Genomic DNA, 18,281 nt, shown 5'->3' on the forward strand with positions numbered 1-18,281 from the left:
GGTTGGAGCAACACTCAACATATTAAAAATGTTATTTTTCTTATACGATCGTTTATCTTTAAATAAAGATAAGTGTTTTTACTAATGTAAAAAAAAGTATAATACAAGGAACTTAGTTTAACCATTTATTAAGAATCACAGCAAAAAATCCTTTATTTGTTCTTCCATTTTTTTAAATTGTAATCTTTCTTTTTCTTTATTAAGTATGTCTTCTGGTAAATCATCCAAAGATTCCTGAAAATAACATTAAATTTATAGTCGTATTATATATTACACTTAAAAGTGTTAGTGCACTATTTGTTTTTTCCTGCCCGCGAACGGCATCAACAATAATTTTTTTTTATGTATTTGAGTTAAATCTTGGGTGTATAACCACTTATCACCAAAATTATAGGGAATAATATTTTTGAGAAGAGACGTCGGATTCGTCTAAAACATTGTCTCAAAACAATTAAATATCCATTTAAATGTATAGCATTAATTTTTTTAAATCAAATAATATAATAAGAAAGTTTAAAACTGTTAAGCCAAACCATGGATAAAAATGTAAAAGGTGATTTTACTAAAAAATATAAGAAAAAAAACGATCTCACATGAACTCGATCTATGTTGCGCGTGAATCTGGTAAAGAAAACTAATATTGCGCCTCACTTCCTCTTATCCCAAATGTAACTATATTCCATAATCATGTGTTTTTTGTTTTAAAAAAATGAAGGCTTTTTATTGAAAGCAAACCATTTTATATTGGATTTAGGCAATAATCTATATCCATCGTGAGTGATGTGCAACGGTGTGTGTAATGGCTGATCATTAGTGTGCATGAGTTCCCCTAACACTAAGTCATTAAAGATAAACTATGGCTAAGATACTTGGAAATCAGTTACGTACATATTTGCAATCATAAAAGTGGAAGAAAAATTCACGCAGTACCAAAGCCTGATTTTAATTTTGAAAACATTTGAATTTCTTATTCTCAATTCTAGGGTATGTAGGAAATGGATTTTCGATTTTTTTGTATTGTTGCATTAGTATAGAACCAAATTAATTTAATTTTTTTTTCAAACACTACTTTTATTTAAGTGTCAATATAAAAAAAAAATCGAAAATTAATTTCTTTCATAACCCAGGAAGAAGAATAAGGAATTACAAAATTTTTTCCAAATTACAATTGGACCTCAGGAAGCTTTTTTCTCCTGCTTATTGGTCTAAATGCAGGAAAAACCCGCTTTTAACAGCCTTAATTTAATAACAATTATTAAATTAAACCTTACTAAGTCTTGAATTATATGTGTGCAAGCATAACACAAGCTTTCAATAATTTCTTCTTTTAAATCCTGTTTATTTTTACATTTGCATCCATTACAAGTTTTTTCATTGGTCTCTTCATTTTTAAGTTCTTTTAAACTAAGTTTTAATGCTTTAACTCCCATTAGCGAAACATATTTTGAATACTTTGTTGCTTCCATAGCTGAAGAAGGTGACATGTTGACTTCCATAATGCCCTGTGAACATTATTCAAGATATTTTAGAATTATGAGATGCAAAAAAAAAGAAATAGAATAAGTACATACTAGACATAACAAACAATATGCTATAGCTGATGTTTTTTCAGATATTTTTTCTCCAGTTCTAAATATTGTTGATACAGTAGAAGGAAAATCAACTTGCAAATCATTTACAAATCGTTCTGTAGTTTTTTGTATTGATTCATCTTCACTAGTCTAAAATCAATTAAAACCTATTTAGTTCTTCAGATGGTCGATATACACATAATGCCTTTGTATACATACAGCTGTTAAGAAATTTGAGTGCATAAAATCATCTAACTTATTGAATAAAGCATAATATGAAATTTCTTTAGCAGACAGATTCCTCATTGGTCGTATTGTGACTAAAGATGTTTTGTCATTATTTTTATTATTAACTGCAAGCCCCTATAATATATATTAATGTAAGTCTTGAAAATGTAATCAGTTAATAATTTAAAATTTTAACATTGTACATTTATGTATACACACTAATGCAATGGCTATAGAAATTCATCTATTAATTGCTTTATTTATGAAATCATATTATAAATATAATATTGAATATACAGTAGAATTAGGTTACAAAAACCAAAAGGTAGCCAGTTTTTTTTTTGTTGCATTTGGTAGTTAGTTTACTGTTAGGACGAGTCTTAATATAAGCTGAAGACATGACATATTGATCTCAGTGATCAAGTTATCGTGCTCCTGATGCTACATTATAAACTTGAAAACACCAAAACCTCAGCATATATTTGAATAAATAATAATGTTCAACAAATTCATATCTACAGAATAAAATATAATGATTAATTGCTCATAGTAATCGGCAAACAGTAGTAGATTGGTGTTAAGCTCATTAGGGTTGATATCTTGTTTTAAGTTTCTAACCATTTAATGAACAATCATATTATGGAGTTATTGCTAACATTTTTAAATTGTTATCATTGCAAGTAGTCTTTTAATGTAATAAAGCTCATGGCGGTGATTTATGCTGTATATTATATATGTATAACTTGTATAACTTTATTTTAGTAGTTTTCTCAATTTAGAGCATTGGGAGTAAAATTAAATTAAAAAAATATATCCAATTGCATTAAGTGTAATGTATTATTTAAAATGTTTAAAAATTAAACAAAAAAAATATTAATTTAATTTTATGTATTAGTTACGATAGTGTCTTTAGATTTATTACACAGTGGAAACTTTAAATACCAGACACTCAGTTGCTAAAATTTTGTCTATTTGGTGGGTTCAACTTGAAGTTTGTTCCTAAGAAAACATCCAATGCTTAGAAGTGTTTGTTATAGGAGGTTTCACTGTATTATGTTCTTATTAAGGAGTAAGGAATGTAGTAGGTAACCTGTATTAGATTATAATATTAATAAGAAAATAAATTTAGTTTTTTTTTACTATGTCCAAAGATATTTGAGATCCACGACCTAGAGCTACATTGGAAAGCAATCGAATAGATAATTTATGTTCATTTTCTGCAGTCATGATACGGGTACATTTTAACAGATCAGCTAATTTTGTTATTGCACGTTTTCTAAAAATGAAATTTAAAAATAATGAATAAATAAAAATATTATATGGATGTATCTATGATAGTTACCGAAGTTTCATTAACATATCTTCTTTTAATGTAAGGTCAGATAAATTGTTAAATATATTTTTTAGTTTATCATTATGTTGGTCAATATTAGTGTCTTCATTCAAACAATTATCCGAATAAACGGCTGCAGCAAACTTTACTATGTGGTAAGTTAAACCGTATTTTTCAAAAAATTCTTGAATTTTATTCACTTGATCCTGGGGATAATCATGTAAAACACTTTCTGAAATGTTTTAAAATGAATTAATTTTAATCAGTACAACATTAACCAAGTAAATGTCATTACCATCAATATATAACACTACAGGATCAAATGTTAATCTCTTGTAAGTAGATTGCTGTAGTCCTGTCCATATCATATGTAGTAAAGATACTGAAGATTGGGAGCCACTTACACATACCAGTACACGTTCACCTCTATTGACTAATTTTGATTTGCCAAGGGTAGCACGAAACTTATGAGTAACCATAGGTACAAAACAAGTCCTATGATAAAAGTTATCGTTAGTTAAGGAAGTCAATTGTCGAATAATTTTTACTCACTTGCAGTACACAAATTTTTTTTGTAAGACAACATTTCCATCTTCGATAAGACATTTACGACATTTTAATTCTAATCTGTGTAAAAACAATACCGTCAATATCTCAAAATAAATAAAATATAGATTAAATTTGGAATTTTTAGTTTATAAAAGATATTAATAAATTATGATTCTAGATTCGATGTAAACTCATTAAAATAATAAATAAAATGATAGTCTTACGGTTCAATAGGCTTAAGTACTTCGAATGCTTCGGTTCCTTCTTCGTTAACGCTACACATTGTTCCAGAAAATTCTCAAAATTTCAACTGGGTAATGGGTATTGAGCAAATTTTTATGTTTAAAAATTGTATGCAATTATTTGATGTACCTCATAAATTAAAACTTGAGAATCGACTACTGAATTCTTATATTTCAGATTCAGACTTAGATAATACGCACATGTGTATTATCAATATTCCAGAATCAGATAGTACTATCACAGAATAGATTATATCATTATCAGATTGTATGTATTTTCCTTAGATCATATTATGCCATGGCTAAATAACTGTTTTGCTTTAACTGCTTTAGTGCTTTAAGTGAAATGTATTTGATACACCAGTAGAAATTGTACTTACCAGGGCATACGGTAAGCTTTACTAGCGTATAAGGTTTCAATAACAAAATGAATTCATTAGAAAAAGTAAAATAACCAATTTAAAACTACATCTATACATCCCGAATCGGGGGGTAGAAATTGTTTCCACTAGAGCGCGTTTCGTTAATCTGTTTTCTCCATAGTATAAGATGTTAGCAACGGCAATCGGGCAATTGGCAAAATACATGTGACTTCTTAACACTGACACGGGCACTCGGCAATACGGCATGTCGGCATAATTATTATTTATTATTATTTATAATGTCAGTTTTGTAGTTAAAACGTGTTAATAATTAATATAGTAATTTGTAAATTAAAGATATAAGTTCGGATTTGTAATAAAAAAAACAATGGAGGACTCCAAGCCTGCTGAAGAGGTCAACGGCCTACCGCCTGCCGAAAAACCAAACGACTATGTAGAATACGAAGCTGAAATGGACACCTCAGACGAAGAGGTGGGTTTTTATTTCCTAGCTATTTCACTGTTTAGATTTTGAATATTATTTTTTGACAATGTAAATATTATATTTTTAGGACATCAGGAACACTGTGGGAAATATACCAATGAATTGGTATGATGAATATCCACACGTTGGATATGATTGGGACGGTAATAAAATCATTAAGCCTGAACGTGGGGATCAGTTGGATAATTTTATGGAAAAAATGGAGAACCCTGATTTCTGGTTGGTATTATTATTTAGTGATTGTTTCAAATGTACCCACTCATAATTAATAATTCGTTTATCATAGGCGTACGGTTAGAGACTTACAAACTGGACAAGATGTCGTCTTAAGCGATAAAGATGTAGAATTGATTCAACGAATAGAATCTAGTAAAATACCTGATTCAACATACGAGCAATATGCGGTAGTGTTTTATATCATCTTAATTACCTAATGTTTTTCACTTTTCGTGTATATTTACAATCGTATTTATATATATTTAGCCATGGGTTGAGTGGTTTACATCAGAAGTGATGAACATGCCCATTCGTAATGGAGCTGATCACAAACGGTCATTTATTGCTAGTCGACAGGAAGCTCAACGTGTTGAACGTTATGCTAGATTAATAAGAGCTGGTCTTCTTAAAACTAGAGAACAAAAGCGAAGGGAACGCGAGAAGAAACGGGAACGCAGTTTCTATATGATGTGGAGTACAGACGATGCTGAAGATAAACATATGAGGCGCATTACTGATCATATACCTGCCCCAAAGAGAAATTTACCATCTCATGCAGAGTCTTATAATCCTCCACCTGAGTTCTTATTCAATGAGCGAGAAGTAAGTTATTATTATTGTTCCTGTATGTATTCTAAACACAGTGTTTAATATTTGTCTACTTAGATGAGAATATGGAAAAAACAAGAAGAAACTCCTTGGAAGCGCAAGTTACATTATGTACCACAAAAGTATTCTAGTCTTAGGCAAGTTCCAGCATATCCCAAATTTATCAAGGAGAGATTTACAAGATGTATGGATTTGTATTTGTGTCCTAGAGCTAGGAAAATGAGAGTAAGTACTGAGTATATTTGTATATTTCATTATTAAATGACAAATGTATTAAATTATATAATAATTTCAATAATTTATTTGTAGTTAACTATTGAGCCAGAAGATCTATTGCCTAAATTGCCAAGTCCTAAAGATCTACAACCATTCCCTACGATTCAATCATTGGTATTTAATGGTCATACTGATATGGTCCGTTGTATATCTATTGATCCACTTGGTCAATATTTGTTGTCTGGATCTGATGACATGACCATTAAAAGTAATAAACACTAATAAAATGTTTGGATTTAACATGTAGAATAGATGATATCAATGAGTGTTATATATTTATTTAGAAACAATCTAATTTTGTACTTGTTTAAAAAAAAAATTATTTTCAGTATGGGAAATTAGTACAGGCCGTTGTTTGAGGACAATACCAGTTGGAGGTATAGTGCGTAGTGTTGAATGGAACCCGAACAAAGCATTATCATTGGTTGCAGTTGTAGCTGATCGCAAATTATTAATCATAAATCCAGGTGTTGGTGATCATCTAATAATTTCCAAAACGGATTCTATTCTATCCACACCACCTGTTCAAGCGTCTATTGGTATGATTTGTTTTGAAACAATTATTTTTCTTGTCTGATGAATAATTTATTGCTTTACTTATTTATAAAAATTTATTTTCAGTCTCTGATAAGGTCAAAGCAGTTGTTCAGTGGGATGATGCAACACCTGAAGAATGGGAAAATGGCATTCGTCTTGTGTTGAATCATTTTAAAGAAATAAAACAGGTAAACAAGTAATTTTAAGATAAATTTATAAAAATGCATTATTCAATATCTTGTAGCACATGACTTAACAAGACTAATTAATATTTTTTAAAACGAGTATAAATATTTTTTATGGTATTCTAAATTTTGTTTATTATTGCTCAACCATGATAAATAATTTTTTCAGGTGACATGGCATGGCAGGGGAGATTATGCTGCTACAGTTATGCCTGATGGCGCTAACCGATCAGTTCTCATTCATCAAATGTCTACTAGACGATCACAATTACCATTTGCTAAATCTAAAGGATTGGTGCAATCTGTTCTTTTCCATCCAATTAGGCCGTTCTTATTTGTTGCAGTAAATAATTATTTCATTTTATAATTATAACAATTGTTTTTTACTATAAAAAAATTAATAAATCTATTTTCTTTTTCAGACTCAAAAAAATATAAGAATTTACGATTTAGTTAAACAAGAGTTATTCAAAAAATTAATGAGTTATGCAAAATGGATTTCATCAATGGCTATCCATCCAGGTATACATATTTTGAATTTTAATCATTTTAATAGTTAATGCTTGAATTATTAGAAATAAGTTAATCATTGCATTTAAAATTTCAAAACAACACTAAAAGTTGTACAAGATACAAAAAACAGATGATGGTTTATCGTTTGCTTGTTATCCCCATATAAAATAGTGATTTATTATTATTCTGTTAAATCAGTGAATTTGAAAAAAATTGATTCAATATAGAGTTGTGTAAAAAAAATTTTACCGGATCAAAGTTTTTGAAATTGTGTAACCATAACAAAAATATTAAAACTGTTTTTGGATTTGAAACCTTCAACCATTAAAAATATAAATACTTAACAATATTTTAAAAATGATACTCAAAACCTGATATTATAACTAAATGCTTTTTTGATTCATCTTCCATTATTGATGGAAATGTGGAATTATGTATTTAAAGCTTATTTTGTTTCACAGTAGGTTAGGTCTACATTAGTGTCTCCTAATTAAATGGTAATTAGTCAAAAAATGATTTATTTTTACATTTTTAACTTTCCTTAAATTCATTCAACACCTAATAATTTATTGGTTTTTTAAATTAAAATGCTTTAGTTAATGTAAACTTATTACTCTGTGTACTAGTTATATTTATCATATTTTGTTTTATACCACTGTATAGTCTTATTATTATTTGTTATTTAGGTGGCGACAATCTTATTGTTGGAACTTATGACAGAAAAATGTTATGGTTTGATCTTGATCTTTCCACCAAACCTTACAAAACTCTTAGATTACATTCAACGGCTGTACGTTCTGTTGCTTTCCATAAACGTTATCCTTTGTTTGCATCCGGCTCTGATGACCGAGCTTTAATTGTTTCTCATGGAATGGTGTATAAGTAAGTTTATTTGCTTTATTCTTTAATTTTCTCATACCAATGTTTTAAATTATTTCATTATTTTATTTTTAGTGATTTGCTTCAAAATCCATTAGTTGTTCCATTAAAATTATTGAAGGAACATGAGGATTGCTCAGATTTTGGTATTTTTGGCGTGACATTCCATCCTACTGAACCATGGGTGTTTAGTTGTGGAGCAGACAAAACTATTAGGCTGTTTACGTGATTTTTAAAATTTATTATTTAAGAATAATTTTGAAATATACTTGATCATACACGTTGAATATTAATGTTTTTAAACCATATTTGATCCTTCTTAAGCAATACAGTTGTACATCGCCTAAACACAGTATTTGTATTTTTCACAATTTTGCAGGATAATTGTTTTTGTAAAGTATTTGGGCTTAACATATCTGTAGTTGCTGTGTGTTTACATCTCACAGTGTGGTAACTTTTGAAATTGGATAGAAAAATTCTGAATGAATTGTCACAAAAGATTATGTATTAAAGTCTTTTTTGATAAGAATGCTGGTGACTGTGTTTTTGGCTTTGTACAGCTGAATAAGCATTCCAGTTTGGATTACCAACTGACAGTTTATTTTTATTTCTGATTTTTGATAAAATTTCTTAATTTTGTAAAGAAGAAGAGAAAGGGTTTGTGAAGGATAATGGTGAAAGTTGGTACCTTGATGAATCACAGCAATACACTGATACTACAGAACAGGTTGTAGCTGGTTAATATTGCATTTATATGAATTATTTATTTGATAATATGTGATAACATGTGAGTATTCAGTATTCAGGTATTCTTGTAAATCATTTTTCATTATTGTATTAGCCTTGAGAGAAAATTTGATGGGTTAATTGAACTTGATAAATAAAGTATTCATGTTAATTTTATTTTTAAAAATAATATTGGGAATATGAAAATTGCATATTAAATATTTCTAATAATATTATGTTTGATATAAAATTATTAGTTTTATATCTCAATGGAGTAAATAATCTGAATAATTTTCTTTGTATTTAACCTATCTAATATTATTGGACACTTTACATTCACCATTATAATATAGCCATATTGGTACAGGTATGTTGGTATAGTGTAAACCAGGGGACAGCAACCTTTTTCATGTCAAGGGCTAAAAGATGATTACCTACTTATACATTTTTCACGGGCAACAGCTTGAATGTGCTTACCTTAATTTATTTAAAACAAAAATGTATGGTAATTTCAAATTTAGTTTATTTTAGTTCAAAACTGTTAGGTTTAATTATTTAATTAAGTATCTACAAACAAAGCTACAATAATAATAACATATGGCCTTACGACAGGTAACCTATGTTTAAAGTTTGAAGTATGTATCTTCCTATATAGTACACAACTTATGTCTGGCGTAGATACTTATAACATATTTATATATTAGTTTTACCTGTATTATTGTGTACTTGGTACCATACTTGGTATCTATGTGTTAAGTAAAAGTATTTTTTTTTAAATACCTATATAATATCTACCTAGTTACCTAGGTATATACTTATATACCTACTTGTTTCAACTGAAAAAACTTATTTTTTCTAATTATTAACGTTGTTTCTAAGTTTATTTAATTTGAATAATTAGGACAGGTGTTGTTCATAGATGATAAGATCCAAAATATTCAAACGATTAGTAGGTACCTCCCATTTGTACATCTATCATATATCTTAATCCATGTACTCGTAGGTTTCATGTGCTATGTGGCAGACGCCAGACTTTAGATTATTTTGTGATGTATTTTTTTGGAATCTAGGACTCGCTGCCGTGCCTTTTCGCCCCCGATACAATGGATGCCCCCCCCCCTCGAACGGTACAAATTTCTTCCGGACAAAAAATAAAAATATTAAACAATAATAATAATATACAATGCAAATAAATTTGCTCAATAAAATTCTATTAAATTAATATATAAATTGAATTCAATTATACGTCATCATAGTACTTTTGCTATTTGCTAAATGCTAATAAAAATTCACTATCATAAATATTAAAAATATTAAACAATACACAAATACAAATTATAAATATGACATAATTAAATAACACAAGTAAAAAAAAACGTAACTTATATTTTTTATTCTGGTAAGATATCTCATGAAATAATAACATCATATTAACACTGTTGACATTATAATACAAAATTAAATAATACAAATCAAAAAGCCTAAATAATATTTAATAATATTTTTTACTTAGGTGGTATAGCTCACGGAAATTAAAAAAACTTAAATATCATAAAAAATGATGATTGTATATTTCGGATAAAACCAAAGAACATATTTTCCAATCCATTGGTATGTGTAAAACAAATATATATTGTTTCAGGAGGGAAATGTCTCTGTCCGGGGGGGGGGGGGGGAGGACGTCCTAGTACCTACCATTTTTTTGGCGTCGAATGCTGAAGTTCTGTGATCAAAAACTTTTGATCACTGAAAGATCTTGTGAAATACCTATTATAATAATTGTTTTTTTAACCCCAAACAGAAATGTTACATAGTATTATTATTACAACAAATATGGAAAAATAGTTTATGTCGTGTGACTGGGTGAGCAGTTAGTTTTTATCAAATAATTTATCGGTTTGTAAGTATTATAAATTAATAGGCGTTTCCGTATATTTACTAATACCTATATAATATATACCTAAATATATAGGCTAGAAGTAATTATAAAATAGTTTTATTAAATCAAAGTATACTATACTATTACCTATAGTTAATAATTTTTTAAAGCATTTTATCCAAGTCTGGTATAGTGGTATCTATAATATTATATTACATAGAAGGAAAACATTGGTAGATATTCTATACAGAAACGCACATGTCAGAGTACATATATGTAAATATGGTCATTAATTATTTTTTATTCAAGTGAATTAAAGTGCATTTGATGTCTGCGGCAATCCCCTTTAAAAATGTTCAGTTAAAAAACTAATTATGACACCTATAAAAAGTTTTTCTACAAGACACGACGAGGAACCGATATCCTTGACGTATGCGTGGACATAAAATAAATAATTATAGTACCGCCTTAGGTATTTAGTTGCAGGTAGGTAGGTAAACATAATAATTATTATTTATTGGACGCTGTTTTGATTACACTGATATTTTAAAGCGTATTAATTATAAATTATATTGGATTATGATCGATTCAATTTAGTTTTTTTTAAATACATAAATATGGTAAAATATTATACTGATAGTACCTTAGTACCTACCTAACTATTACAATAGCCACTTAATTGCATGATTTTTGAAGTATTATTGTCTATGGAATCTCCACTCACTCAAGCCATCTTGTCCTATCTATAGTATTTTTTAATTGCTTACAAAAAGTACCTACTAACCAATCTCGGAGTCAACGTGAAAAGTGTAATAGACTAGAAACGTTTTCGTTCATCATTTGATGGTGTGGATTGTTACGGACACAGTTAATGTAATGCAGCAAATAATCTGAGAGATTTACCAGGAATCCTAAAATTTACCTCTGCAAGAAATTCATGTGAAACTGAACACGGAGACCATTAACAAGTTTGCTGGGAAAGTCCAAGTCGGCTTACACCCTTCGATATAAACTACTATTATGATTGGATGTAACATTAAACCTGTATTTTATATTTGATAAAAACAACCCAAATAACTGGGTTAAAAATCTGTACAGCTTATATTATTTTAACAGAATTTGAGAAGAGGCCTCAAATCTACGGGGACTCCCGTTAGTTTTAGTGTCAAAAAGAACAATAGTTAACACTCTATAAAATGCTTAAATAATTAGGTGGATAAGTGGTTTATAAGGTTAAGAGAGAATGCGCGTTAAAATTAGTCGAGAACCACTGTAACGATTGGGACGATTCTTTATTACTTACCGTTTCCCGATGGTGTAGTGGATGGTTTTCAGCTATTTTTTATCTGTTATATTATTACAACTGAACACTTTAAAGTTTTATATCCTGTTTTCTGTTTATCTATTCATCAAATCGTTGTTATGCACAAATGCACATAATAGTTTCCCCCAAAATAGATGGAAAATGAAAATGGGTATAAAAAATGTAGAAAAACTAGGGATAAGTGAGTCATACAGTTCATAATTTTAAAATGCTCTGCTTTATGTGCATTATTTTCAATCTCTTTTATAAAGTCTAAAATATAAATTAATTATTACAACTAAACTACGTCTACACACATACCTGTGGGCTATGATCTTATCAGTTTGGTGAATAGTCATATGGTAATATTATGGTATGTAAATATATTTGGGGCCCTGCCAAACCATTTGACATCTACCCAATTCGAGCATTCCAAAATATATCGGTCCGTATTATTAATGGATAATGGTACATTGCCACATCGGTGATCCATCGTATTTAACTAAAATATTGTTGCACAAATCACAAAGACTACCATTCCATGACTGTTAATGACCTTGCTAAACTTAATTGCATACGCTTACGTTCCAAAATGTATCTCCACTGACCCTTTAACATCCGGGAGGCAATAATCGCAATATGACCCCGGTCATCAGGTCAAACGAAAATAGACCCTTACATAAGAAATTTGGCCTTCCTTTCTATTTCCGATTTCCTCGCCTCACTGGTTAAGACATTATTGGCATCGCGATTTATTAGACAAATAAATAATTTAATTAGGTAGGTATTAAACTTGCAATGAGTAACTACTTGTGCGTGATGTGTGTGTTTCTAGTTTCTACCTATGTGTTAGCTGTTATTTTAATGTACAAAGACAAGATTAGACGTTACATTGAGGCCGCTACAAATGATTGTATTCAAAAAGTTATGACCTCCAAAGCTGACTTATAATATTATAACATAATACGTATTATAGGTAGGTGCCTGTCGAGAACAGTTTTATTTTATTGACGATATTGTAAAAATATACATAATATTGTAAATTGTAATATATGGAGGTATTATTCAAAATCGTAAAAATATACGTACATCTTATTGTTACAGTTTATAATGCACCACAAAGTCAATATAAAAAACAAGAGTAGTCTATTTGTTTTTTGTAGTTAAGATTTCGAATTATCATAATTTGTAATGGTAATGTTTCTAGCATAACATAACCATCGTGGTTACTTATTACCTATTATTTACCCACAAGTCACGCGCATTATAATTATCTGTCGTTTCTGCACCTTGATATTTTTTTCGAAAATTGAGGACGAGTCAACAGTATAGGCAATATATCGTAAACTGTCCTGAAAGCAACCATCACTGAGTGTTACATTATTGAAACTTGTTTTTATCTCGAACGCTGCACTCGATAAGGTCAACCAACTTGTTCGTGTAATACATCAAAGTGTAGGTATTGATTCGGTTTGTACGTAATATAGAAAATATGTTAATATTCAACAGCTACTGTATATTTAGCTACACCTTGTTTGGTTTTAAATGAGCTCTGATAACTTTTCGGGATTTCCAAAGACATCGTTTGTCCAATGTAAGTTATGCGACGCGATTGCGGCAGCTGTCTATTAATGTTTTTAGGTAGTATATACACGTTTTGGTGGAATTAAAATACCCCATTTCCTCGAAAACAGGGTACGCTGTGTAATTAATTATTTAAATTATCAATATTACTCAGTACCCTTTTCGTATTTAAAAAAATTATATTTGAGGGGCACGAAACTAGACTATTGGATCATCTGCAATATAGACAGAATTAGAATCTTAGAGAGACGCAGAATTCTAAAATATGTATAGGGTACCGAGTACAGGTATAGGTTACTGAGTTATAATAGAGTGTAGGTAACCAGTTTTCACGGACATGTGGTATATTAGAATATGTTTAATCGTTTAACAGAATAAAATTAATGTTATGTGTTTATAATGCATATTGGATATGAAATGAAATATGGTATATTGGTGTACTTGTAACTTTAAACTTGTAATACAATTATACAGATATTATACAACAATATATTATAAATTACAGACATTTTAAAGAAAATCATTTTACCATATATTTCTTAGATCAAAACTCTTTACCTATGTATGTAAGTGCCTACTTTCTGGTTTGTAATATGTATTATTGCTTGCGTAATGAAGCTGAAGACATTTTTATGTTAAATTACAGGAATTAAATATCCAATCCAGACAAGCCTCCCTTCACAATATCGGTATAAAATTGTGGAAATTCACAAACAATTTTCATCTCAACCTAACTCATATTGTGAACAATAGTTCGGTGCTGTCACCCGTCACATTGATTTTGCACACCCATACAACTATTGTTAGTATACATTATTGTATTGGTTCAAAATGATTGATTTGGACCTTATTCTAAGACATTTTACTAGTAAACGCACAGAATATATTAATAATAAAACCACTGATTATAAATACTATTATTTCTAGCCTCCGAGGTATTGATTATGGACCATTGGCGTATTGTATTATATTATTTATGTGCTAAATTTGTATTGGACTATTTTATTTAAAATAAAATTATTTGGCATATTTATCGTTATGTAGGTACTTGAATTCATTTTTTTTTTCATTGCGTAAATCGTTATTTTTATACACGATAAACATTTTTCAAAATATTTAGACTTATTTTAAGTTATTCTACTTATTCTTGCACAGTTTTTTCCGTTCTTACTGTTCGTCAGTATTGACAAATGAATTATATGCGACATTTTTAATAAAATATATTATACATTTACAACTTATCGTGTTAAGGACATATTAATAGTATAATAATATGACTTACACTATCCTAGTAGGTAATAGAATAAATTCTGATCTACCTAATATCCCTTTACTCAGAATCGTTTTTCGTATAATTAAATTCAAATTTATCACATCCATTAAGTCCAGATCTTCCTACTAACTTACTAAATTACAAAGTACCTAACTACACTCTAAACCTACTCTACAACAGAAGTGAGTTCCCTGTTTTTTTTCTAAATTTAATTCCTGTCCTAGTTCTCGAAAATAAATGGAAATGATTTTTTTGTTTAAAAAGAGTTAAAATTAGTTGTATAGTTATATATAGTTATACTTGATAATAATTCATTGTTTTGGTACGTTTTCGATTTTTTCCCAAGATAATTGCATATTATATATTATATGCTTATACAATAACACCAATGTAATTATTATTCATAAAATAGTTAGTATTTACATAATTTTTTGAATTTTTTCTCAGTTAAATATTAATGGGTTTTGTCAAAAAATAATAAAATCGCTTCAAATATTATAACAGGTAGGTACCTATAAAATGATTAGTGAGAGATATTGATTCCAAGGCTACGATATAAATCGATTATAAATATATAATCTGTGTGACTGCGAATTTGAAGTTTGAACATCCGGACTTCCTGCAGTTAATAATGGAGAAGTAGAGGGACTTATAGAACCATTTCGGTCTTCGATTATTAAAATATTAACAATTTCCTGGTTTTGCGAATTATAACGTTAAAGTAATTTTATCGGTTTATATTCATCATATTTATCTTTTTATTATTATTAATAATAAAAAAAACACATTGGCACATCGAACGTTCAAAAACGCGAGTTAAAAAAAATGTTAATTTGTTGAACAGAAACGTTCATACAATTTGGTCAGCATTTAGTTTAATCGAATTTTTTAGTTTTTTATAATGGTAGGTATGTTATAAAATATTATAACACATTAAAACATATGTGAGTAGTAATAATATTGTTATCAAGAGTCAAGACACAATTTTTAACCCGAAACGATTACCTATAATTAATACACATTTTTAAAAGATATTGGATATCAACGGTACGTAGTTTGTACTTCAAAATACAATTATTTTTGAATATTTTTGAAAATGTATTTCATTTTGTATTCGATTAAACAAAATAAGTACCTATCTTGTTTAGCCGTTTAGGTGCCTACACTCTTTTAAAAAGTTTTAAATATTATAACCTATTCACGTATGTGGTAAATATAATCCATGAATGTAATTTTAAATAAAGGTTGTAAAATCGATATCTTTTTTTTTTTTGTTGATAGTGTTATTATTGTGTTAGGCGTATAAACACAGTCCACAGAACAGTATAAGTGATTTCAAGGACGAGGAAAAAGAGTGGACAACAGTTTATTGTAGTAGGTATGGTAATACTATATAGTATAATTTATTTTTTACTTGCACTGTAGTGAAGGTGAAACTATTTAACCATGTAAGATGTACTATGTAATAAGTTTAGTACTCTAAACTGTGAAATATGTCCAAATAATAATATCTATTATACTATTAATCAGAATAAATAATTCGTTTATAGGAACAAACTACCTACCTAATATTATTCTTGGTCATGACTTATAAATAAAATAAAAACACGCAGTGCATCATTTCAGTATTCGATTGACGATTTAGTATTAAATAGGTACCACCTGTAGGCATCAATAATTTGACTAAAATTGTATTTCAAAGTTGAAGGGGTGGAGTCTATTAAACGAATTTTACCCTTATATGTAATGTGTTTTGTTCGCAATTATTATTAAAGATTTTATCATAAACTATCCCACCATTCTAACTAGAACTGGAACATAATTTTTACATAGAATCGCCCAAAATATTTTAATTAGTATTAAATTATTTATTATTAACATTTTTTAATTTTTCAATAAATATCTAATATTGATCTATCTCAAATAAGAAACTATTTTAAATTTTAATGCCTAGCTATTATGTTTTAATTTTTTGATTTTTACTACTTATTAGTACTTCTTATTGATTGGTTTATTATTATTTTTTGACATCCAAATGGCTATTGTATTTTATGCTTCTACTTACATTCATAATTTATAACTTTTGGTGATCATTATACAATATTATACATTTATACAAGTCCAACGAATATTTCATAGGTACATATGCCGACTATAGTTCTTATTTCGTTTTATAACGTTAAAACTTGACGACAAAATATGATAATCACGATATTATGTATGCTAACATTTCAAAAGCATTCAGAAAAATGTGAAAAATATTATATTCTTAGCTGGTTACGTTAAGTACAACAAGAGAAGATTACTCGAATAGGGGAAAAATATTAGTATTGTAACTGGCGTTTTTATATTTATTAAAGATATATCGTCGTACCGAATGTATGCAAATTAGGTACGCATTCGGAATACTATTATCTGAAATACTATTGGATATTTTATAATGTACCTAAGTAGCTTGATTATATAGATACACATACATAATATTGGTCACGAAATTGTATAGAATAGTATATTGTACAAACATGTCAAGTTATCATAATTTTAATTTTGAACTAACATCTTTTAATATTATTCATACCTATTAGTTATTTTATTTATAGTTTATAAATTGGGTGAAATATTAAAATTACGTAAGTATACAGGCATACAGTGCGTAGATATATTGTAGTTATCATATTATTCATATACAAGTATGCAACCATACATAAAGTACCTATAAGCAGCCAAGCAGGTACCTCGCTGTATTAAATTATCATAATCCACAGTCCATTTAATTTTAATCGAGTTCAATGCTTGTACATTTATAGTTTATCGCTATAAACCTAACTCAATTAAAGTGTTTTATAAACATGTTTATTTAAACAAATTTTTGTTATTCGACAACACAATATTATGTTTGTAGCTTAAACTTGGTCTAAATATTATTGGACCGACATTTGCCCATACAAATACAGACTAATTTTCCTAATCTAAAATAGAGGTAAACTCGTATACATTTGTCGATTGGATTCTGAGCAGAGCGGTAAATGTATTTTTATTATTCATATTATTATTATCTGTACTCTGTATTCTAAAGTGTTGGTATGCGCCCCGTATTTATGAGCTATGTTCTAATAATGATTGAGACTTGAGACATTTTTCAAAATATGTGTTTGCTATACAACGCATTATCGAATATATTATATGGGTACACATAAAATACAGTCAAGCAAAAATCGAATAATTTTGTAATTTACATCCTCCTGAAAACCGTGCACCAATCGCCGTGACCAACTTTGGAAAAGTTTGCGACGTTCACTATAATTGTAAAACCTTTAATTATTACATTGGTATGTAATAATATTGCGCAGTGAGTAGGTACATATGCTATAGATGGTTGTAAAAATAAGGTTGTTTACAATTATATTGATTCAAGAACTAACGCGAGATCGATGTTATGTTCATTATTACGTTATGAATATTATGTTTAGTTATATAATAAATAATAATATTAGTTGGCGTATGTAGAGTC

General features: G+C 28.7%; 2 protein-coding genes across 3 annotated transcripts; one reads left to right on the plus strand and one right to left on the minus strand.

The window, feature by feature from the left end:
• Positions 1-111: 111 nt before the first annotated feature.
• LOC111027241 (cytoplasmic tRNA 2-thiolation protein 2) lies at positions 112-4,401 on the minus strand. Of its 2 annotated transcripts, none has more exons than XM_022305525.1 (9): positions 3,906-4,401; positions 3,685-3,754; positions 3,428-3,627; positions 3,142-3,364; positions 2,940-3,075; positions 1,791-1,934; positions 1,572-1,721; positions 1,272-1,502; positions 112-234 (listed from the first exon to the last, which is right to left on the minus strand). In XM_022305525.1, exons 3-9 carry the CDS (start codon positions 3,609-3,611, stop codon positions 136-138), a joined length of 1,167 nt encoding a protein of 388 aa, XP_022161217.1. In that variant the 5' UTR covers positions 3,612-3,627; positions 3,685-3,754; positions 3,906-4,401; the 3' UTR covers positions 112-135. The 2 variants fall into 2 exon arrangements, with proteins under 2 accessions (XP_022161217.1, XP_022161216.1); XM_022305524.1 differs by having other exon boundaries at positions 3,685-3,759.
• A 122-nt stretch (positions 4,402-4,523) lies between these two features.
• LOC111027240 (ribosome biogenesis protein BOP1 homolog) lies at positions 4,524-8,294 on the plus strand. Its single transcript, XM_022305523.1, has 12 exons — positions 4,524-4,778; positions 4,858-5,009; positions 5,077-5,194; positions 5,274-5,609; positions 5,673-5,840; positions 5,925-6,099; positions 6,221-6,430; positions 6,513-6,616; positions 6,783-6,956; positions 7,036-7,135; positions 7,813-8,008; positions 8,081-8,294. Exons 1-12 carry the CDS (start codon positions 4,674-4,676, stop codon positions 8,232-8,234), a joined length of 1,992 nt encoding a protein of 663 aa, XP_022161215.1. The 5' UTR covers positions 4,524-4,673; the 3' UTR covers positions 8,235-8,294.
• Positions 8,295-18,281: the final 9,987 nt, after the last annotated feature.

This window comes from Myzus persicae, unplaced genomic scaffold, assembly GCF_001856785.1.
Source record: "Myzus persicae strain clone G006 unplaced genomic scaffold, MPER_G0061.0, whole genome shotgun sequence".
NCBI lineage: Eukaryota > Metazoa > Arthropoda > Insecta > Hemiptera > Aphididae > Myzus > Myzus persicae.